Source organism: Phaethon aethereus (genome assembly GCF_964289735.1).
Source record: "Phaethon aethereus genome assembly, chromosome: 2".
Taxonomy (NCBI): Eukaryota; Metazoa; Chordata; class Aves; order Phaethontiformes; family Phaethontidae; genus Phaethon; species Phaethon aethereus.
This window is the reverse complement of record NC_138582.1, coordinates 153,713,900-153,737,970: the sequence shown is the minus strand read 5'-3', so window position 1 is coordinate 153,737,970 and position 24,071 is coordinate 153,713,900. Positions and strand designations below refer to the sequence as shown.

At 36.3% G+C, this 24,071-nt stretch overlaps 1 protein-coding gene across 1 annotated transcript in view; it reads left to right on the top strand.

Moving 5' to 3' along the window:
• The window catches only part of ODAD2 (outer dynein arm docking complex subunit 2), a gene marked incomplete at both ends in the record, with an annotated part of 90,269 nt that overhangs the window by 41,278 nt on the left and 24,920 nt on the right, over nucleotides 1–24,071 (top strand). Inside the window, 3 exons of the mRNA XM_082015154.1 lie at nucleotides 6,892–7,006; nucleotides 20,421–20,609; nucleotides 21,232–21,453. Of these exons, the coding sequence (XP_081871280.1) occupies nucleotides 6,892–7,006; nucleotides 20,421–20,609; nucleotides 21,232–21,453 (526 nt within the window). The remainder of the gene's footprint in view (nucleotides 1–6,891; nucleotides 7,007–20,420; nucleotides 20,610–21,231; nucleotides 21,454–24,071) is intronic.

The window sequence follows — 24,071 nt, the reverse complement described above, 5'->3', positions numbered from 1 at the left end:
CTCGTCTCAGACCAGTAGAGCAGGAATTGAAATTTTAGCTCTTCATTCGTACTCCTCTCCTCCTTTTTGGGAAGAGTAAGTTGCCAAAGACGTAAAGGATACATAGTCTGTAGCATCACTTTGTTCCATTTACAGAATTTGGGACCAAAACAGTAAGTAGTCTTGTTAAACTACTGTGGAGTTCATTCTCTTTCTGTAAACATTTTCTGAAGCTCTAACCAAAAGGACACATCTTAACAAGAATGTGGAGATGTGCTGTAGTAGGTTGACCCTGGCTGGATGCCAGGTGCCCACCAAGCTGCTCTATCACTCCCCATCTCAGCTGGACAGGCGAAAGAAAATATGTTGAAAGGCTTGTGGATCAAGATAAGGGCAGGGAGAGATCATTCACCAATTAACATCACAGGCAAAATAGACTCAACTTGGGGAAATCAGTTTTATTTATTACCAATCAAATCAGAGTAGGATGAGAAATAAAACCAAATCTTAAAATACCTTCCCCCCACCCCTCCTTTCTTCCCAGGCTCAACTTCAGTCCCCATTTCCTTACCCTCCTCCCCCTGAGCGGCACAGGGGGATGGGGAATGGGGGTTGCAGTCAGTTCATCACATGTGTCTGCCAGTCCTTCCTCCTCAGGAGGAGGACTCCTCAGACTCTTCCCCTGCTCCAGCCTGGTGTCCCTCCCACGGGAGACTGTCCTCCATGAACTTCTCCAACCCGAGTCCTTCCCACGGGCTGCAGTTCTTCACGAACTGCTCCAACCTGGGTCCCTTCCGCAGGGTGCAGTCCTTCAGGAACAGACTGCTCCAGCCTGGGTCCCCCGTGGGGTCACAAGTCCTGCCAGCAGACGTGCTCCAGCCTGGGCTCCTCTCTCCATGGGTCCACAGGTCCTGCCAGGAGCCTGCTCCATCATGGGCTTCCCATGGGGTCGCAGCCTCCTTCGGGTGCATCCACCTGCTCTGGCGTGGGGATATCTGCTCCACCGTGGACCTCCACGGGCTGCAAGGGGAAAGCCTGTCTCACCATGATCTTCACCATGGGCTGCAGGAGAATCTCTGCTCCAGGCCCTGGAGCACCTCCCTTCTTCACTGACCTTGGTGTCTGCAGAGCTGTTGCTTTCACATATTCTCACTCCTCTCTCTGACTGCAGTTCCTCAGGTTTTTTTCCCCCCCTTGTTAAATACGTTACCCCAGAGGAGCTGCCACCATTGCTGACTGGCTTGGCCTCGGCCAGCAGCGGGTCCATCTTGGAGCTGTCTGGCATTGGCTCTGTTGGACATAGGGGAAGCTTCTAGAAGCTTCCCACAGAAGCCACCACTGTAGCACCTGCCTACTCAAACCTTGCTGCGCAAACCCAATACACGTGCTAAGGTTGTCTTCCAGAAAGCAGCAAAGCAAAGCCAGTTGTAGCCTGTAAGTATATACAGGTGATGAGAACTTCCCAGTGCAGTTTGATACTTCATTGTTTCTGGTCTTCCTGGTTCATCTGGCTGGATCCCTATTACATTCCTTATTTCATGATTGTTTATTCCTCATCTGGCTTGACACATTCTAGGAGATCACTTGTTCTCTACTATTAACTTTTCTCCTGGCAAATTCGGCTGGCAGGTCTTAAGGCTTGTTTTCTTTGTCATCTGGTACAGACAAGCACTGTTTAAAGAGTTACTGTTTTAGTTTGGCACCACAGAAGTTCTGAAAGCTATGATCATTTTTCTGGATTCTGCTATCAGTGACTTTCATACGTACTAGAAACCCAGAACAACGCAGGAAGATTTAAAGGGAGTATCAAGGCCTCATAAGGATTGAGAATTTTCAGACATACTCATACATTTCATTAGCTGCGTGCATGTTTAACAAGGTGTGGACTAGAGACTAAATATTCAGTTGAGCAGTATTCTATCTGTATTGTGGTTATATTTGCAGCAAGTAGGTATGTGAAAACCATACAGACTGAGAGTGGAGCTCATGTAGTTTCTGTGAATTATTCAAGGGTATGTAGTGAAGAGGATGCGATTAATATAAGAAATGCAAAACTGAGTGTGTTCTATCAAACAATGCAGTTAACTTCAAAAGAAATATTGTATGTTTATCATATGTCCATGGAGGAAGCCTGCACTCACAGAGAAGACTAGTAGATTGGCATAGGTGAATCTACAGCTTGTATATGTCTTTTATATATTTTTTATCTCTGTCATGTTTTCTAGTTGACACTGTAACTTCTACAGCTACTGGGTGGAAGGTACAATAGTGTTACTTTTCTGCACCAAGCTTTTACTTTAAGGTAACTTCAAGCAATTACGTGTTTCTTATTGACTCTATTGAGCTATGTAAAATAAAGAATAGCAGCCAGCTTCTCTCACAGCAACAAAATAAGTTGACTTTTCTTAAAAAAGCATAACTCTGTGACCAAACTTGCTTACTATTATGTGGACAGCATGAATCTGTTCTCCATACTCAGTCTGTGGCGTGGCCACTGACGGAGATGATGCTGCACATCTTTTATGTACATTTGTCTTCTTGAGGAACTTCTTACAAGTTATTCTTTTTCTCTCACTAAAAACAGAGGACTAGTGCATATTTTTAACTGCCACTTTTCATTTGCCCTTTTAATTTGGAAACCTATAGACTTCATCTCTAGCATTCAAAACTGAGGGTTTAGAATCTTATAAACTAAAATGTACAAATATTTTAGCCAAACAGATGGAGTTTGAGTCATTGGTATATAATACTATTTATCAAAGCAGTCCACAGCAACTAGTGAAAGTTTTAAGAAACATGCTAAATTGTGGTTTCAAAAAAGACAAGATTACATCTGCCAGAATTAAACCCTGTAATCTTACCAGTGAGCACAATACAGAGTCAGTATAACTTTGTTTATTTACATTTGTATTTGTGGTCTAAATTGGCAGGCAATTAAACTAGACTTCTCAAAAGTTCTGGCAAAGAACACTGTAACAGAAAAATATGATAGATATGACAAACAGATGTCTAGGCTGTGTGTATGCATGTGTGTTTAAGCAATACATATTGAAGTTTCTACTGGAAATGTTCAATATTAAGTTTGAATTTGAAAGAGAAGTACTATTTCAGATTAACAGCTTTGCTGGTTTCAGATATATAGAAAACCCAAAGTAAATTTCTAGAATTGTTACCCACGTCTTGCACAGACATCTCATGATGTTCAATGGTGTCATGGTATCAAGGTTCTTAAATGAAATAATGTGAAGTTTTTATTAAACAATTGCTGACTGTAAACAGCCAACAAAAGTCATTCAGAAAATTATCTTGTTAAATTATCTGCACTGGTCAAATACCAAATACCAATTCACTGTAACCTGAGATCTCCCAGAGGCTGTCCTAGACACTCCAGTAATCTCTGTATGGGTTTAATTGCACTAAAATTATTTGCCCATCAGACATATTCTCTATATACCATATGTTGGCGTTTCTATGTGGACACAAGGAAGATGCTTTGCTCATACACCTGCAGTTGCCTTTTTCTAGGAGTGACGTCAACTGCATACCCCTTCATCTCTGCTCTAATCATGTCTGGCCAGCACAGGAGTGCATGGTAGGAGCGCCTCTTCACTCTAGCTGTTTCTAAATGCCAATAGAACTACTTTTGGTTATTTTGAGGAGCAGAATAATTTACACCTTGTTCTAAATTGTATCAGTGATCAAATAAGAACAGGCTATGATGAGGCACAGAGCTTTGAATCAGAGGAGGTGGCCGCTGGCCATCTTCATCCAGGTCTGTTGCGAGATGCCTCTGCTATGTTAACGTATAGAGTAACAATAGTTCAGAATCTGGGCTCTCTGCTTCTGAACTCTGCATATTTCATGCCTGTTAAGATTTTGACTGTTAATAATGTTCTATACATTAGATACATTACATACATGTAGTTCAGCTAGTCTATAAAGTAGTTAAGTATTTGAACTTTAAATATTAAATATTAAGATTTTAAAATCAACTGAATACCATATTATCTCAGCTTTTATGAGATTCCCTTCAGCTTTCAAAGGAAATGTTCTGCATCTTTATTAAAAGAGCTGTCCTTTAACAGTCCCGTGAGTGGTTGTTTAATACAGGTTTAACCATAGTTTAATTTTATCATCATAATGTCAACAAATTATTATGAAATGTATCATTTAAGTGACTAACCATAGAGTGACTAATGTGCTAGCTATGGATGAATACAGAATTGAATGCCAACCAAAGTAAATTTTAAGGTATGTTCGCTTGTATTTATTGTGGTAAGTAGCTTTATTACAACATCCTGCTAATACTGTTATAATAAATTTTAGGAAGAAAATTAGATACAAAAGCTATATAGAAAAGAAATCAGAATATTGTTTAGTGTAGTGCCATCAGAGCTGAAATTTTCAAGATTACAGGTCTGTTTTCCCATCTCTTTTTGTTATTTGTAAAGAAACCTAAATGTGTATTTTTGTCCACTTTAAAAAGGGATGTTCACATGGAAAGGGTACTAATGTCTCAGCACTTTTATAGTGGAAACATTTTTCAGGGCCATTTATTTTAGTGTTCCCTTTCCTTTTATAGCAGATATGCTCATTTAACACCCAGTTTCTTCATCTGCTACATTGTGCAGTGAAACCACAGAAAGATAAAAAATTTAACTGAGAAAGTATTAGTCACTTGTTTAGCAATGCTTTCTTTAATTGGCAAATACATGTTCTCAGCAAGATGAAAATAAAAAGGTTTGTGCTTGTATGATGATTACACAATAATTCTTCCAGTATGAGAATTTAAGAGTATCGTTCTTATATGTAGAGTTCTTTTCATTTGAGTTAATCTAGTGTAACTGAGAGAAAGCAGTAATCAGTGTGAACAATGTACTTTACTGTTTTTTAGTTTGATTTTATACATGTTGAATGGATGGAGGATATTCTTTCAGATATTCTGAGCTGGTTTATTCAGTGTAAGACAACTGGTCTTTCTGGGCTTCAAGCAAACAGCAAAACTCTTCTTTAGAAAATGAACCATAGAGTGAGGCTATGTTACCTTGAAAAGTGGAAGAGAAGACAAGAAAACTGAAAAGAAAATTAAAGTAAACTTTATATTGAAAAGGAAACTTTCAAAATAATGGAAAGGAAAGACAAATCAGCCTAAAAGTTGTTTTTTTAAGTGTAGTAGAAAAAGCTGAGCTCAGTGTTTGGCTTCTATCTCTTGATTTTTACATACTGGTTGGAACTGGGTCATTTATATTTAACCCCTCTTGGGAGGAAGTACCTCATGTTGGTAAATGGTCAGTACTCTGCTTGACTAAAGAAAGATTCATGGGTTATTTTTTAATTAGTTCCTATATAGGAAAAAATTCCTTGTGCTTTCTGAAATGACAGGAAAGTAATGTTAAAATTGTTTAAAAGTATTGGGAGTTTGGAGGGATTTAAAAGCTTGTTTTGAAGCTTTTACTTAAGTCATCCTTACTATGTTGAACGTACATATGTAATTATGTAGTTTATGATCATGTTGTTTTATTTTGATGTGTTAAGATTTCTGAATTTGTCCTTTGAATGATGATTTTCATGCAATTGATTTGGAGCTGAGTACGTAAAATAAGCTGTATTAAAATTATCAAATCTTAAATAACTTACAGTGTCTCAACCATATCTTTGTGCAAAAAAGTATTATTTTGAAAAACATAGCTATTTAACTGGTTTGCATAAAAGTGTTATGAATAAAATCCTTGGTTATTTTAGACAGAGGTTGTGTCCTTAATTATTTTTTCTCCTTCTAGTGATGGCAGGACTACATACAAAGCTGATTTTATAATGAGTTTAAAAATTTCCGGGCAAACCTATATATTTTGAACACAAATAATATGTTTCATGTGATGTTTTTAAGCACAATCTGTATTTAAATTTCTTCTGTATTTACAATTAAAGATGTAGATAAATTTGATACAATTGAATTTTCACTTTTGCAGTTAGAAAATGAAGGTATATTTGCTTTTCTTTGTCTTCATCTCATCTGCTTTAGGTTTAACATACCTTTTTGAAAAAAGGAATGTTTGTAAAGGCTATTAAGTTTTGGTTGACCTTTCTTTCTGTTTAAGGTATTCACTGGACCCTAATGTGAAGTTATGATCCCCAAGCCTGATTGATATGTAAACATTAACACAGATGGTGTAGAGATGATTATGATGATAATTCATTTTTCAGCTAGTCTACGAAGATACTTTGATTACAGTGTGTTTAAATAATTATAACATAGTGTTCAGTGTTAGTCTTGTTGGTAAGGAACACATGGGAAACAAGTTACACGTTATTCATGCCCAACAAAGGATGCACTGTGGTGTGAGCATTTTAATTTCTAATGCTAGATTAGAAACATAGTATTTTAAAATATGTCATAGAGTAAGGTAAATACATTAAGCATAGACTGAATAAGAAGTTAAGTACATAGTTTTGGCCATAAATATTTGTTTTGGAAAGTATTTGTTACTATATGAAAGAAGTCAGTATGCTTGAATTCAGATTTCACTTTTCATGCAAATCATTAAAAAGTCACATGCTTGTTTTCACATTTATATGAGTTCTGGTTATAATGTAGTTTATCTTCTATAAACATTTTTAATGACAATGCTGAGAAAAAAGAAAACAGCATTAATGAGCTTTAGTTAGAAAACATATTCTGTCTTTATATCATTTGTTCACACCCATCTGCCATAGTAAGCAATGTTTACTGACTATGTTGATAGTGATTAGCTGCCAATGAAACTCAAGCACCTATATAAAACAAAACAGTATGTTAAAGACAATCATGCTAATATTTATTAAAAGTGTTCCAAACAAACTGATATAATTTAAAATTTAACATTCTTTACTCCATAATTAATTATCTCTTTTTTTGGTCTGTTTCTGCAATAGGATAATTGACCATCTAGATGGAGTTCGTTTGTTATGGTCATTGTTGAAAAATCCTAATCCAGATGTTCAAGCAAGTGCAGCTTGGGCTATTTGTCCTTGCATTGAAAATGCTAAGGTAAGAAAGTAAAGTAATAGCTTTGTTATACATATGCTCACATATAATTTTATATTTGGATGATTTCCAGCAATACTTTGCTGTTTGCTACTGACACTCTTTATTTCATTCTGTTAACTGCCTTAAAAGAATTGATGTATTCACTTTTCAAAAGCGAATAGTCCTCCATCTAGCACTCATTATAGCATTCTGTTTTGCCTTTACAGTGCTTACTGTATTTGGAAAATATATTTTAATAACTTATCAGGACCTAAACTTACTGTTCCAAATAAAGCGTGCTGAAAATCTGACAATGCTGAAAACAGAAAGCTTCTACTCACAAAGTATGAATAGCACAGATAGTTGTAGTTGTTCTCCACTATGAGGTACTTCAGCTATGTTCTCAAGAGACCATAATTTGGTTTCAGAGCATATTTCAGACTCGGTGCCAATGTAATCCTTAGATTTTCTGCTGAGACTGCCAACAAAAAGTGCCAGTTGTGAATAGTGGTTGTTGTGCAGGTCAGTTGTGCACAGAAGACTGAGCTATTCATTTATTTCATGTCAGTTTCCAAATAGAGATAAAATGGCGAGTACAAGCTGTAAGTCATCTTCAATGAATCTTTACCACTGACCTGCACTAAAATAAACGGGAAAGGTTTTGTTTCCCATTAGAAATTTCCTGGAATACTAAGTAGACTTTTATCCTTAATCCTTGCACAGTAATATCTTCCGTTTCTAATTTACCTCCATATTTAATGCAGCTTTTGTATCTTCTCTCTGTTGTACCGCAAATATATATCCTTCTACATATCATTTGAGATGCTGACAATGTAAAGAATGGAAATTCCTTCAAAGCACTAGATATCCTTAGTATACTTTGCAAGCAGTGTTTCCTGTTTGAAACTGAACACTGTATGGTTGCTATGAATTTATATAGATGGATGGATGTAGATACAGATATATGGATGAAAGTTTTGTGGGAACATTTGGTCTTGATTTTTATAACTTAAGCAATTTCGATCTCTTCACAATGATTTCTACAATGGCAGCTTGCTTGCCATTTTTCAAGCATGCTGGTTATTCTGAATTATCTTTCCATCTTTTTTTAAAACATATACATTCTAGCATAATAAAGTTTTTTGTTACCTAATGATGGGGTGTATACATGTCTTATCTGTCAAGATATGACAATACCTGCCTCTCTTTTATATTGCTATAATTGAATGTTAAAATATTACCTTATCGCAGAACTGAGGAAGTAATTATTATGTGTAAGACTCAGCAACCTGTAATGCCAGAGTAGAACTCCACATTGTTAGAGCTTCCACTAAAAGCACTTTTTCAGAAACTAAGGGGATAGAGGACAGCTACTGAAATTATAGACTATAGGGATTTTTTTCTTGTTTTTTCCGCCTGGGTATTTGATGAGTGTAAGCTGTGTACATCCTTAGTGTAGCCATCCTCCTTTCATCTCTCTTGGCTGCCTGCCCAAATGCTAATCTGTGACCCCACAAAGAGTTCTTTGTGTGAGACTGAGGCCAAGTGGCACACTGAAACAAACCTACCAATAATACCCTTTCCTCTGACACTGAATGGAAAGAAAATATGTATAAAGCAGCAATTATAGCCACACTGTGGAAGTGCAGTAACTATTTTTATCTAAACAAAATTTTCATTTTTTATTTGTAGTTAATAATACTCAACAATTTACATGATCTTCCAAGAAGCACAGTTTGTTTTATGAAGTGCTTGATTCAAAAGCAGTAATAAGTATATGACTTTTAAAGGATTATGTGCATTCTGGCTTTTCCAAGCCTGTGCTTGGAACTGCAAACCATGTTTCAAATAGCTGTGAGCTTGGAATCTGGATTTGTTTTCTTTTTGTGTTCTTTTGTGGAAGTTGTAGTGGTTGTCTTCTGTAGTGTGGAGCTTCATAGACGAAATAGAACTTGTTAATAGTACCAGAAACAAATATTTATTACAGTGTAGTGCAGCATCTATTTTTCTGCACAGACATTTTCTGTAAATATAACTTAAAGGTTATTTTATATGATATTTATAAAATCTTGGAAGCTAATCTATCATCCTGGTAGGGCTGTTACTGTCATATATATGAGGACATGGTTATCTCCCATGCACTTACTTTCACCATAATCTGTTTAAGGTTGGAAAGTCTACCATTTCTGTTTTGCCATTTGGGGGATAAAAGTCACAAAAGGCCAAGTCTTGAATTCTCAGTATGTTTAGGTGCTAGTCAGTTTTGAGGTTTTGGATCTAACTAATTTGCCTGCTGCTAGACAGGAAGTTAATAGCAAAGGGAGCAGAATCCAAATTCCGTGACCCTAGATTTTATGTGTCGACAGTTACATTATGGTAGCATGATTACATTATTCATTAATCATTACATATACATCATTGCATTATTCAGAGTACTTCCCATAGGATAGAATTGTAGCAGTATGATGTAGCTAAGTGATATTTTTTTACAGCAATATGATATAGGTCAGAAATATTTGGTACCTAACAGATCTAAGATTTTTTAAGTAGAGGATAGAAATTGTACACTGTAGTGTTCTGATAGCTATAATATTGGTTTGGTATCAGTCATCACTTCTGTATGCCAGCATTAGTTCTAAATATTTTTAGCCTTAAGAATTTCTTGTATAGTGAAGATCTTACAGGTAGGCTGGCAGTGATGTAATTTGGGTGGTAGAACTCTCCTGAGAAAATTTGCACAGCACCTGTGAGTACTGCTTGTGAGCCTTAGACAAATATGTCATGATTTTGTATAAATTAGTCCATACATTTCTTCAAAATATAAGACTTAAAGAGACAACACTGTAATTTATTCAAAGGAGTTATCTTAATAGAAGCAGATTATTATTAATTAGTTCCTTACTTCCAAAATGAAAAGTTACTACTGCAGGCACATTGGTAATGACAAAGTGTGAGTACACTGTCCAAGAAACACAAATGATTATGAAAAATGGCTAAGAAAAGTCTACTCAACTCTGTTGATGTTGGAACACCAGTATTTGGTTATGATGCTTCTTTGAAAAACAATATTTATAGTGTTCTCCCAATGTACATCAGCCCAAACAGAAAAATTTAGATGTTATTTGGGCTATTATAAAATTCATCCAAAGGCATTGTGCCAACAAGAGGAATACTGCCAGCTTGAGTTTGTATGAAAATACCTATTGCCTCACAGAGCAACCTTTAAATAGTATGTCTTGAAATTAAAAAAGAAAAAGACATTGTAGAGGTTATTTTCCATCATATTTAGTAGGGTTTTGGGTGCAAACATTAGAATAGGAAATGTAATGTCAGGCCTCATCCTTTCCTCTGTCCTTTATCTGTGTTTGCATATCAGCTTCCAACTTTCAGAGTTTCAGTTTTAGACTTTGTTATAGCTACAACTATAAAGGCTTTCTTAAGAATTTCAGGAAGCCAGGTACATACAAAGCCTGTCAAAATAATTTAAGTAAACAGTCTGAGACTGGGGATTTGAAGGAAGAGAGAGGGAAAGTTATTGTATTTTTTTAAAAAGTACTTGTAAAATGGTATCTCACACTTTTCTGATAAAGTGTGACTATTTTTCCCCACAAGTTATTGCATCCCTTTCAGCTCTGCAGTGGAATTTCATGGGTGTGATGAAGGATGGTCAGCCATCTAAAGTTGTCTGTGTATTTCCTGCATATGGGGAAAGAGAATGTCCATGCTGATGCAAACAAAAATCCAAAAGCAAAATTAAACCAGGTTTGAGAGGGAAGGGTTGTGAGATGGATATGCGTGAAGGTCAAGTAGCCTCCGTGCTTGCAAAAATATTATATGCGGAGGAAGGGACTTCTGCTGGAGCCAGCAGTCTGGAGTTAACCTGTGGTTGGAAAACAGGTTGCTGATGACACATGCTATCTAGGATTCTTACACAGATTTTATTTGTTATGGGTATTTTAAGGTAACCATATGTATAAAACCACAGAGAACATTTCTTTACTAAAAGTAACAAAGAAAGATAGTTGAACTTGGAAATTCTCCTGATATTTAACAAATAAAATTATTTGCTGTTTTAAATTAGTTAAGATGCTCTGTTTACACATTTTACTAATTTAAGACTGTAGTGTATAAAGATCAGTCATGCCTCATAATGCACACTGTTGTTCATTTGTTTTATATTTTAAAAATTTTACTGAAGTAGTACCAATACCTTTTTGTTTACTTACCATTCTTTGGTTAAGCCTATAATGTCAAAATTCTCTGCTTGACTATGTACAACATTTTCCAGTTTCTTTGTTTTCCTTTTTATGCTTCTCACAGTTCTATACAGAAACCTTGGCAGTTCAGACTTAGTGCTCTTGCTGTTCTCTTTCCATTTTCCTATTTGTTTTCTCTACACATTGTCATTTTAAACATGAATCATACCTACTTATCTATATTTGATCTAATTTTTATGCAGTTTTTAATCCCTGGTATCTCGATGTAGACTTTGCAACTTTTAAGTGTTTGTTATGAACTAAACTTCAAAAGAGTATTACAAGAGAGACAAAAAGGAACTTTCGGCTTGCCCCTCAGGCCTTCCAGAGCACCAGGGTCCTTGGAGATTTAGGAAGCTCAGCAAGTTAGACCTGACTTGGTGAATCCACAGCTGGCTGCCATGCTTGCCAGGGTGCATGCAGAACCAGCCTAGCCAATGATTCTTGACACAGGCTGCCTAGAGCTTTAGTGAACCAACTATCTTGAAGAGTTTGGTCCTTCTATAGATATGTTACCCTGGACATCCTGAATGGACTACCATAAATTGCCCTGAGGTCCTTAATGTCTACAGATATAGGAGTCCAGTTCGTGTAAAACACATAACCGGGAAGCTGGGAAGCAAAGGGAAACTAAGAGCATAACCCATACCTCCTTCATTGGGGAGCCTCAGGTCCTAAGTTCCATGCAAAGCAGTTGCCTGAGAGCTTGGAGACCATAAGAAGCCAAAAAGCTTAGGAGCTCCTGGAGACCTGGCTTTCCAGCTGTTTGGCAGCCCGTCAGGCAAGAAGTCAGGGATTCTGTGAAAACCAGAAGCCAAGCAGCCTGGCAGGCTACTCACCAGCCATCTGGCTGACAAGAGAAAAGATGAAGAGACATGTTGGTAATTTAGCCTGCCTTTCTGCCTGGTTTCTGTCAAAACTTTTCAAGAAGTCATTGTGTTCTTATGGAAGGTTTTGGTTCCATTCCATTAGCATTTTCTGATGGAATACTGTTCCACTGGAAAATATTTGACCAGCTTTCCTTGTAACTTAGTTTATAATAGCTACATATGCTAGTCAATAGCTTGTCATGCAGCTTCTGTACTTTTAAATTAGACTTGCTAATTGGATTTTAAAAATCTATGAAAAGTTTAAACCCCATCCTCCTCACATTTTTTCTTTTTCATCTCTTCTTTATTTTTCTTTCTTGTCCATCTCACTTTTTCCTATCTTTACCCTTTCAATTGCCACATGGGACTTCCGTAGATTTTAAGGCAAGAAAAGAGCACAGAGATCATTGTGTCTGATTTGCTGCATAATATAAACCAGAAAATTTCAAGCAATCATTTTATCTAGTGCAGAAGCTTTTGATTGAACTGTAACATATTTTATACTTCATGCTTGTTGTTCAGATTCTCAGTGGTCTGTAATGGTAAGTGGTACAATACGATATGATTGCCTTCTCATATACCACTCTAAATTATGGAATCATGCCAGAGTTGTAAAGACACAAACAACAATTGTTATAACAATTTATTCGTTTGTGTTGTCACTGCATTGATTGCTTACCTAGACTGTCCTCAGAGCATTCCAATATTGCTGTCTTGCATCTCGACAATATTAAACTATGTATTAGTGGTGACTATCTCATAAACATACTAATAATTATATGAAGTTTGCTTAGACACTTATTTGGATTCAATTCAATCCAAAACCAATGGAAACAATGTTGCATTTTCCCAGTTATTCAGTGTTATCTGTTTCTCATACTTCCATTATTAAAATGCTTTTCAAAATAATCTAAAGCAAATCATGATGTTTTCTCTACTATGGCCTCAAAGGACTTTGATATCAGTGGTTTCACTGCTTCTGTGAAAAAAATTAGGATTTTGGCATTTACCCAGGTCTGAACTTCAGTGAGAGTTGTGTGGAGAGGGAGGAAGAGTAGGTGTAGTTCACCAGACTGAAAACTAAGGAAAACAATAGACAAAGGACTACTTGAAGTTGCATGAGTGACTATGTAGACTTCCCCCCATCTTTTAGTGAGCATGCATTGCATACTTTCTTGGGCTGTACACTTGGCTAATGGACTTTGGTTTTGTTTCTTGAAACTATCAATAGCAATACACTTGCCAAGTATTTAACTGTGTGATGATCAAATCCCTGAAGAGGCAGGAGTAAGGAATTCTGCTCTTCTAGGTACAGAGTAGCATTGGAGCCATGTTAAAGCTGCTCTGCTTTGCTGCGCTGGCTTTAGCTGCTTCAGTGAGGTGAAGAGGGCAGAAAAATTTATGTTGATTTTCTGCTGTTGTTTTCCCAATACATTGCATTTTTGCAACACAGAAGACCTGTGAGATGTAGTGAAGTAGTCTCATCTTACAAGGTGTTTCTTCATCAGTTCTGCTACGGTGGAAGCCTCCACAGCTGTATAGACAGGAATAAAATTAACCTTTAAATATAAAGTAATTTGATTAATAATACCATTGAGTTGTTTAATAAGAAAATTGAATAGAAATTTCATTATATAAATTGGGTGTTTCCCTTTTTCACTGAACAGCTATAATATAGACATTTATCTGTTACAATTCTTTATTTTGAATTTTAAATTGGGTTGTGCATTAGGATGATAAGTTATTCATTTGGCAATAGGGAATGCTTCCTTCATTAAAGAAAAGGTAGTTTAAAGATGACTCTTGATAACTAAAGTTTATTTGCACAGCCATACCATCACTTTTTTGGGCAAAGGCAATTCAATTTGACAAATTAGCTTTGACACCTTAAGCTTTTTAAGATGTTCTAAGAGTGAAATGCTACTTGTTTCTAGTGGAGAAACTTCTATCTTTCAAGTGGAGTATTTTTAAAGATAAACACAGTGTGTTTTTGCAATACAGTGTTTTGCCTTAAATCTTTCAAATAAAGAAACCAGTATTCATTTTGGAAGAAATAAGAAAGGAATTCAGTCACAAAAGAACGAAGTAATTCTTTTATGAGAACTGTATGTCTCAACTTAAGGCTGATGAACTTTATTTACTTAATGAAAATAACCACAAAAAACCCCATATAATATGATGACAAGAGAACTCAAAAATCCCAAATGTTCTCCTTGTATAAATACTGCGAAGATCAAGTGATTTTTCCAAATATCTCTTTCTGCAAATATCGTAATGCTTTCTGCTCCTAATTTAAAAAAACGTGTAAAGCTGGTCTATCTCACAGTATTTCTACTCTTGGCAGAAGTCAATGTAGAAGTAAGCGAAAAGGCAAAGTTAACTAAATTTTGCTAATAGTCATACAGTTGCACAAAATGAAAATATGTGATTAAAGAGTAGCAGGATGAAGCTTTTATTAGCACAGCAGGTAACTTTGCTGGCCTCAGCATCTACACCAGATAGGTTTTTTTTTTTTACTGCTTGAGATTGCAAAGTCTTCCCTTTGAGTCCAGTTTTGAAATTATATTTATTGTACTTTCTGAGGATAGAATCTTTGCTGCCCACAAGTTAGAAGATGTCATCATGTGAAATCACGAAAAATCCTGTTATCTCTTCCTGTGTTCTTCATCCACTTAAAATGTAGTTTAACAATCTGTCTCTGTCACCTCCAGGTAAATATTACATTAAAAATGATAATAACGATGAAGATTTAAGGTGAAGGTATTTCCTGTTAACACATTAAAATTCGCTTGCTCCCTTCCCCCCAGTTTTTAAAAACATTTTTATTGCTTCTTTAAATGTCTTTGTGTTTGGCCTCCTAGTTTGTTCAGCTCAAGAAATACTATTGTTAAAACAGAAGCATTCAACCTATCATTAACACATACACTCAGATATATACAATAAAATTATCTATTTTATTGCTTATCACTGGCCATGATTTTATCAATATTTTTATCTATAAAGGCTGTTTCTTAGGCTTTAGTCTTACCATACCATTCTTTTTCCCTGCCTAACTCAAACTGAGTAGCCTTGTTAGGACGACTAAGAAGTAATGTTTTGTCACAATAGCTAAGGGGAGGAATTACCAAAATTCACTAAATGCATTCTTCTTTTCTTTCAAGTTGTTTTTTGTATAGCTGTATCCTAAGATGTTCTCTAAGCTTTTCAAAATACTTGGAAGTTTGTTGAATAACTTAATATATAACATGAAAGAAAGTAAATGTAGTTTAATGGCTGTATTAATAGATTAGAGTTTGCAGTATGTAAATACTGAGGCATAAATGTAGTCTTGGGCTGAAAATGGAACACTTTTCATTTTAAGTTCAATATCAAAGTCATGTTATTACCCAATAGTAAACTACCCAGACCTTGAAACAATGGCATTTACATTTCTACAGTGAAGTCTAAGGACTATGGGTAAATATGAAAGCTTATCACACACTAATAGCTGGAAATGACAAACCCTTTGAGTTAAGTCTCACAAAAAAAGGTGTGTTGATTAATTTAGAAGGTGGAATTTAAAGATTGCATTCTTTCTATGTGAAATAACAAGTGCAAAAATGATTTCCAAAGATATGTTATATATGATTTTTCTTCTCTTCTATTACAACAGTAAGTATAGATGAAAATGCTGGAGAGTGTTTGGAAACTAAAATCACAGAAATTACTTTAGGCTTCATTGTATGAACAGCTATCTGATCATTAATACAGGCATAGGCAAAGAACATAGATTCAAAATAATTAAATCCAGACCTCTGCAATCACAGGCACAACATTTCTTCTTTAACTATCTTTAAAGTATGGTAATTGTATATAATAAATACACAACTTTCAGTTAAAAAAAAAAGTAGACATATACTGTACAAAGCAAGTATGTGGTTTTGCTAAATGATACCAAAAAGGTTGCATTTGTTGTTTAAATTTCTTTGGGGGGAAAAAAAAAAAAGATCTTGTAAGTAACATAACAGATTTTAAAGCTCTCATTTCCATCCTTCTTTCTGCTCATTGTTCTTCACATTTCTTGCTTCTTTACTTTTCTCTTTGTCTTGCACAGACCACCAGACTACACCCACAATCATATTTGGGAAACTTTCCTGACATGTGGTTTATGCAGTTTCCCTCTGCTTTTCATCACTGGTAGAAGGTTCTGTCCTTGTGTTTAGCTGGTTTCACAGATGATTATTGAAAGTCTTTTCTTTTACTTACTGCTGGATTGTTTATATATTATTCCATCAGTTTAATTGAACTGTACTCCTTTACAAAATGTGGAAAATATAAGCTTGTCAGAAGAGAAATTTAACAAGTAAGGTTATAATCACCTGGAAAGGAAATATGTACAGGTAGGAGAATATAAAATGTACATATTTGTTCATTAAGATGGGGTACAGATTGTCTTATCTCTTCATGAAACATCTTTCAAGACCATGAATAATAATACACAGATATCTGAACCATGCAGAAAAGCAGAATCATTTTCATGTATAGCAGGATCCCTTTCAAATCTTAGACACTTCACTGTAGAGTTTATCTGTTGAACAGAAGCCTTTCTCGCTTATTGAACCAATATTTAGACACAAGGTAATGTACACTTCTGTAGTAAGTTTCAGGGAAGTGAAGTAAATGTAAAATCTCATTTTCTTTCCTTCTCCGTGTCTGCTCATTTAGCTGTCTAGCCCTCTAGTAAGTATAGGTAAGAAATTTGTGTAGAAATCTTTCTCTGTAACCCATTATCTACCTCCTATGGTAAAATTTTAAGACAGACATGAAAACTGATATCAAGAAATACTGTTTTATTCAGGTGATTGTCTGTAGATGCATTTACATTTTGATATATATATACACTAGCAATGACAGAGAAACTTTTATGCTAGAGTATCCATGGGAAACACTGTAACTCACCTCCCTTTACGTGCTGCTCACATGGTAATAGCGGTGGCAGAGCACTGCCGTTCTTTCTCTGTTTGTCTCAGCTGCTTTTCTGAGTCACAGACATTTATTGTCCTTCTTCTGCATAAACATTTAGATCCTCTTTCAATTTCTGTAAGGACCTCTGCTATTTGTTCATTCTATTTTTTTTAGGACACCAGTACAAAGTTTGCTCTTGGATACTACCCTTTTTCCACATGCTGTGGCTTCTGGTTTTGACCCTCACACTATATGGCTTTAACCTCCCTCTTCCAGTCTCAAAAACCGCACTGCCTGTGGTGGAAAATGTTTCGTTCTTGATGGCCCTACCCACTGCTTTTGCTTTCTGTGAGAAGGAAACATCACAGCAAAGAGTTCTGTTTGGCATTTGGATCCAGAACTAAAAAAGATTAACTGCAGCATCTTCTGGAATTTTTATTTACCAAATCCATGAGCAATTTGATGGATTTGCTCAGCAAAGCTAACACAATACAATTGGACCCTACACTGTTCATAAATCAGCCCCCAAAAAGAAATAATATAATCAAAACCATTCTTGGTCTCAAGGTCACTCCCTAGCCCTAGGAAAGTTCATACTATCCATATTTGCACTTTCAAGAAGTCCTAAGACCTTTCAGTCCCAAAGGGTTTCAGGAGAGTGGTAGTTTTTATTCAAAATTCTCCTATTGACCTGTTGAAGGAAGCAAATGAAAGAAGTTCCACTTGCAGACCTTTCTTTCCATCTCTGCACATTTAACATCACCGAGGTGCATAGGCTAAAATTTCTTCTACAAAGTTACTGCTGACCATTTCGCCAGTCACTTTTACTCTCTTTCCAGTGTAATAACAGTTTGACACCAGGCCATCTAATGCCACCTGCAGATGTGCCACCATGATGTCACCAAGAATCTCCTGTGACCTATTTTCAATCCCTATTTTAAGTAACCTTTGTGAAGGGTACAATTTGGGCACTAATGGCATACTTTTAGTAAATAGTTCCATAAAAATTAGGTGACCATCAAAAAGCACCTGAAGTTCTTGCCCACAGTGGTTTCTGGCCTGTATCTATTTTGTAATCAATAGTACAGTTGCTTTTCTTAAGTCTTATGTTTCTACAGAAGTCCTTGAATTACCCATAATTAAGTCATTCACTAGTTTCTGTATTCATTGGACAGACAACTTTAAGAGTAACTACTCATCTTTCTAGATCCACATCTGAAAGGTTGAAAATCTAACAAAAAATGTTGGGCTGGATTACAGATTGTGTAAAAAAGTCTTGATAAGCACATATATCTAAGCTTAGTATAGAGCTCTGCTCAATTAAGGTAACTGATGGGCTCATTCAAGTAGAAATGGTGATTTCTTCATATTACATTGCAGTACTTGATATCCTCAGGTTAGGCACTTGAAGTTCCATCCACCCCTTTGCTAGTTATTACATTTACAATGAAGTTTCTGACAATGCTGCTGCATTTTGCAGTGTTGTCTTTCAGGCTTTGTATAAAAAAACCACATTAAACCATGACACTAGGCATCCTGAGAACCCCTTCTAGATGGTTGTTGGCAAAATGTTGCTTAGAGTTACTCACAGGTTGAATAAGCGTGTAAAAAATAATTCAAAGTAGTAGATGTTTTTCTCTTCTGGCATTGTTTCTGTCCACGAGGAAACTGAAAAGAGATTGTCTAAAATAATGTAATCTTGCATAGTGGAACATCTTACCAAAGAAAGAGATACATTTCTTTTCAAGCATCTCCGTTTAACAGAGTGCAATGAATCTTGGTGTACAGCGTTGGTCAGTGACTACATAACTCAATCAGTTAAAAATTTGGGCTTAAACAAAACTCAGATTTATACCCTGTGTGCTTTTAAGGGTACATGAAGTACTCTATGCTGCATGTCACTTTATCAGATACTGTGAGTTCCTCTTTGCTTGAGGCAACGAAATGAATTCCATACCCATTAGTTCAGTCTCACAGTGCCAAAACTGCTGGTTTTCTCTGGTTTACACTTTGACATGTAAACACCTGCTTGATGATTTGAGTTGACTGATAAACACAAGAGTGTGAGAACAGCCAATGCTGTGTCAGACCAAAGGTTCACTGACACAGTGTTCTGTTTCTCATACTAGCCCACAAGGGATGCCTAATGAAAGGTAGAAGAACAGGGCAAACTTGTAGCCGTGGTTCCCCTTCCTAGAATGCTCTCCCACCTTCAAGAAATCTGTGTCTCAAGAGCTTTCTAAATCAGAGGGAATACTTTTACACTGAATAACCCTTAACAGATTTTTTTTTTTCCTGTGAATTTGTCTAGTTAATTTCTAACATGTAAACTTCTAACAGCCACTGCAATCCTGCTCCAAGGACCTCAACATCTTAACTATGATTTGCTTAAAAATAACTTTGTTTTATTCTGAACATGCCACCTGCTAATTTCATCTAATGCTCCCAGGTCTTCTCCTAGACAAGAGATCCCTGTGAGCCCTTTCCATTCTACTCAAGAGTCTATACACCTCTATCATACGGCTCCTTGTTTTTCTCTTTTATAGCCTTGAGTGTCCTAGTTGGTTAGTCATTCCTTCTACAGAGCAGTTCCCTACCATTGATTATTCTTGTTGTCTTTCTCTAAACCTTTTCTAATTTTACTATAATTTTTTCAAGATGGAAAAGATGGACCAGATCTGAATACTGTATTCAAGATCAAGGCACACTGTTTAGTTTTCTATTTCTTTTCTAAGAGCATACTTAGACATTTTTCCAGAGTTGTGTTTGTGTCCTTTAGTCATGTTTTACATTGATTCTTCATACTCTGAGGTGCACCATGGTTCTCCCACAGCTGCTGTCATGACTTGTGTAACCTTAAGTAACCCTCTTAAGTATTCCTGAATACCCATTTGCATTGATACAGGAAAATAATATTACCACTCCTTTGCCTTAGCTGTCAGACTTAATGTAGGAAATAGAAGACACTATGACAGCCTAAAGAGGGGTGTCTGTTGCTGTTTTAGATGCCCTGAAGTATGTGAGGCACCCACTTTGGCAAATACGATACAGCAGGTAAGGGAGACTTGCACCCTTCTGGAGTGACAGCTTGAGGCCATAAGGAATACCCTGTGGTATTTAAAATAACACTAGATACCTTTATTTATGCATTGAATTTCTGCCTAGATGCTGGTATGTAACACAGTCTAATTCTCATATGTCAGTCAAGAGAGCTCCAAGTTCCGAATTAGCCATATTTCTTGATGAAGGCTACACAGCAATAGCTGCAATTTTGAATAATTGTGTGATGCCAATCTCCTTTTTTAACATTTGCATATAAATACAGATTGAATATTTAAAATAACGTTTCTTTTTATTCTCATTTAGGATGCTGGGGAAATGGTTCGATCCTTTGTTGGTGGCTTGGAACTGATAGTCAATTTGCTAAAATCAAAGAATAAAGAAGTTTTAGCAAGTGTATGTGCAGCCATTACAAATATAGCTAAAGATGAAGAAAATTTAGCTGTTATAACAGATCATGGAGTCGTCCCTCTGTTGTCCAAACTGGCAAACACAGTAAGTAACTTCTAAATATATTATACTAAGTACCTGAGTTTCTTATGTCACACGGCATTATACCCAACTGAAAGGTTATGACAAGGGCAGTAGATTTTGCAGCAGCTACAAGGAAGAGTTGTAGAATCCTTCCTCTATGAGATATATATTGGACATGAAAACACTCTGTGGCTGGTACTAAAATTGCTTTGCAAGGTGAGCTTCATTTTGATACTCACTGTTGCTGAATATTGCTTTGAGAGGTGCAGCTGCCATATGAAAAGAGCATGAAGGGTTGAGAGCGCAATAATCTGTACCATGCAGAGAATCTCAATGGTGGGGCTATATGTTACATTTTAATGCTATTTTGTAATAGCATTACAAAATATCATTATCTAATGCTTATCTAATTTCCAGTCAGTCTAAAAGCACCTTTGAAATAATATAAAAATTCACAGCACTTCCTACAAAGAGAATAATAAGGGACTACTAGCTACATGCCTTACAGCTCTCTCCAATTTTTAATTGTACTGCAGTTAAATTGGGATGCCTTAAAGATATTTGAGAACACAATTCTGCTTTGCTATGAAATTTTTATTGTATTATTTTTTCTTTAATTTATTTTAATTTTTACCTTCTTCAGAACAATGACAAATTAAGACGTCACTTAGCAGAGGCCATTTCCCACTGTTGCATGTTGGGAAGCAATAGAGTTACCTTTGGAGAGACCAGGGCTGTAGCTCCTTTAGTACGTTACTTGAAGTCAAATGATCCATCAGTTCACAGAGCTACAGCTCAGGCTTTATATCAACTTTCAGAGGATCCCAACAACTGTATCACGATGCATGAGAATGGAGTGGTGAAGGTGAGGTGGAAGTTTTTTTCTTATTTGGAGTTCAAATCATTGAAGGGGTTTGGCATGGTCAAAAGAAGAGATCTTTCTTTTGAAATAGCTCTTGAATGCTGCTGTGTACCTCAAATTTTCTGAACTTTATCCTAAAAATACTTGGTTAATATTATATATTAATTAGGGAACAGTATTTCACTGCTAAAGATATTACAGCTAGGTGGTTGTTAGGAATGGAAATATGATGTGGACATTCATCTCTAGAGTACTTGACTCTGACCTAAGCTGGTAGTGATGTCACATCAGCATTTTGCCATCTCAGGTGACTTTTGCAAAAGTAATTGGGTTGGGTTATCTTAATAGTTAGTTGCCTATTATGGCAGAAAGTCACCTAGGAACTGAGTGTAACTGGATTTGGGGACAAATTAAGGTAGGATAATACAAAGGCTTAGTTTACCTGGAGCTGTTTCAGTGAATTTGCATTTACTTATAAAAATTCTTATTTTAGGAGTTAAATATAAGAACATTGTGCAAAGACCTAACTTGAGAAAGAATTTTTCTCTCAAAAATATTTTTCTAGCAAAACTTTCGGTATCTCACTGGTTGAAGCCAGTAGAGTTATTCCTTTGGCACAGGAGAAATAAGGATTATGGCCTTAGAGATGGAGATTGTAGGAGCTCTCAATTTTCATAAATTTCCTGAAAGATTCACTATTTGCAGACTTTTAATTTTGTTTCATTTTCAGGTAAACATATTGAAAGTAAGAGTTGACTTATGATATAGTGTTACTATTAATGCTGAATTCATGCCTGCACTAATTGTACACTTTATTGTGAGCAATTTCAATTCTGGCACAGTCTAATGGTCCTGCATTATCATACATATATCTGTAGTTGGCTATATCTGTAGTTGGGTTAAAAAGATCCACTGGTCAAAAATGTTTATAGACTCAGTTTAAATGCCAGTACTTGAACTGACTCAGATCTAAGCTGCCCATTCAGTGCTGGAAAGTAATATCTTCCCATCACAGTTGCATTATACGGGCTACACATCACAGGGGAATATATACTATACTACAGCCCAATTTGAAACTAGTGTCTGATGGCTTTTTAATGTTGCTTATCTTTCCATTCAGCTGAAATGACCCATTTTCTGCCCTCCTGTCATCTGTTGTTTTAATTCATTTTACTATGCAGGTTTTAGGTTTTATAAGTTGTAGCACACTGAATGTACTGTATAAAACCAATTCTGATGATACACTTTTGTAATAATTACCATCTTGGTCTACGTTCATCTTTATTTTTCATTCCTAGTTAAAGTATTTAGACTAATTAAACACATTTATTTGCACTTGCACATAAATAGGGATGTACAGAAAAATATCACAGGTGTTTAATTTTTTTATTATTCACAATATTCTGGAATGACTATAATATGTTAAGGGAAAGAAAGGAAAACTGATAAAAGGAAGAGCAAAACTACAAAATAAAGGAACTTGTGTTATGTTTGTTGCATGTAAACTTTTTGTCCAGGTGCACTTCTCGTGTACAAGAAACTTGTATTGTTGTAATGCAGTGGACGAGTGTTTGAATGTGGGTTTGTGTGTGCATCCACCACAGAACGGAAGTGGAAGTGTGTTTCATCTCATAACTGATGGATGGTCGGAACACATGAGAGGATATATGACCAATTCTCATTACTTGTGCCAACACACACGTATTTGTATCATATGAGCAGATGTGCATTAGTAATATGACAGGAAGCAGCTGTATTTGGTCCATGTTGAGACTAACAACCAGGGTAGCAGTTCTGCTGAAAAGGACCTGGAGAGTAGGTTCAGCAAGCTCAACATGAGCCAATAGGGTGCCCTGGGAGTGATGAAGGCCAACAGGATCCTGGGCTGTGTTAGCAGGAGCGTAGCCAGTAGGTTGGGGGTAGTGACTTAGCACTTATTAAATCACATCAGGGGTACTATATTCAGTTTGGGCTCCAAGTCCAGTGGAAGGTCACAAAGATGATTGGTGACTGAAGCACATGACTTGTGAGGAAACTGAGCTTCTCTAGCTTTGAGAAACAAGACCTTTGGGCAGTGGTGCCTAATAGCAGCCTGCCAGTATCTAAGAGAAATTTATCAAGGCAACAAAGGCAGGTTCTTTATTGAAGTGCATGGTAGGAGGACAAGAGGCAATGGTCATAAATTGAATCTGATGGGTTCCATCTGGATATAGGGGAAAAAATTCTACCATGAGGGTAATGAAGCACTGGAACAGTTCCCCAAAGAGGCTGTGTAATCTCCATCCAAGGGAATTTAGACCCGACTTAAGCAAGCCACCAGCAACCTGGTCTGAATTCAGTGTTGACCCTGCATTGACCAGGAGGTTGGACTGCATGACCTCCTGAGATACCTTCCAACCCAAATAATTCTGTGATTCAGATGATCTGTTTTCTATGAGATGGTAAATAATGAAAATAATAGGAATATGGAAGATAATGATTGATCTTTGCAAACCACTTCTTCACTTAATTAAGCAGTATTCTCCAGCTTCTTAGTGGACTTTATCGAGCCATATCCACGGCACACTCAATTAGGGAAAACAGCTGTAGTTGTGATAATGAGCTTTCCCATTCAGTGTCTA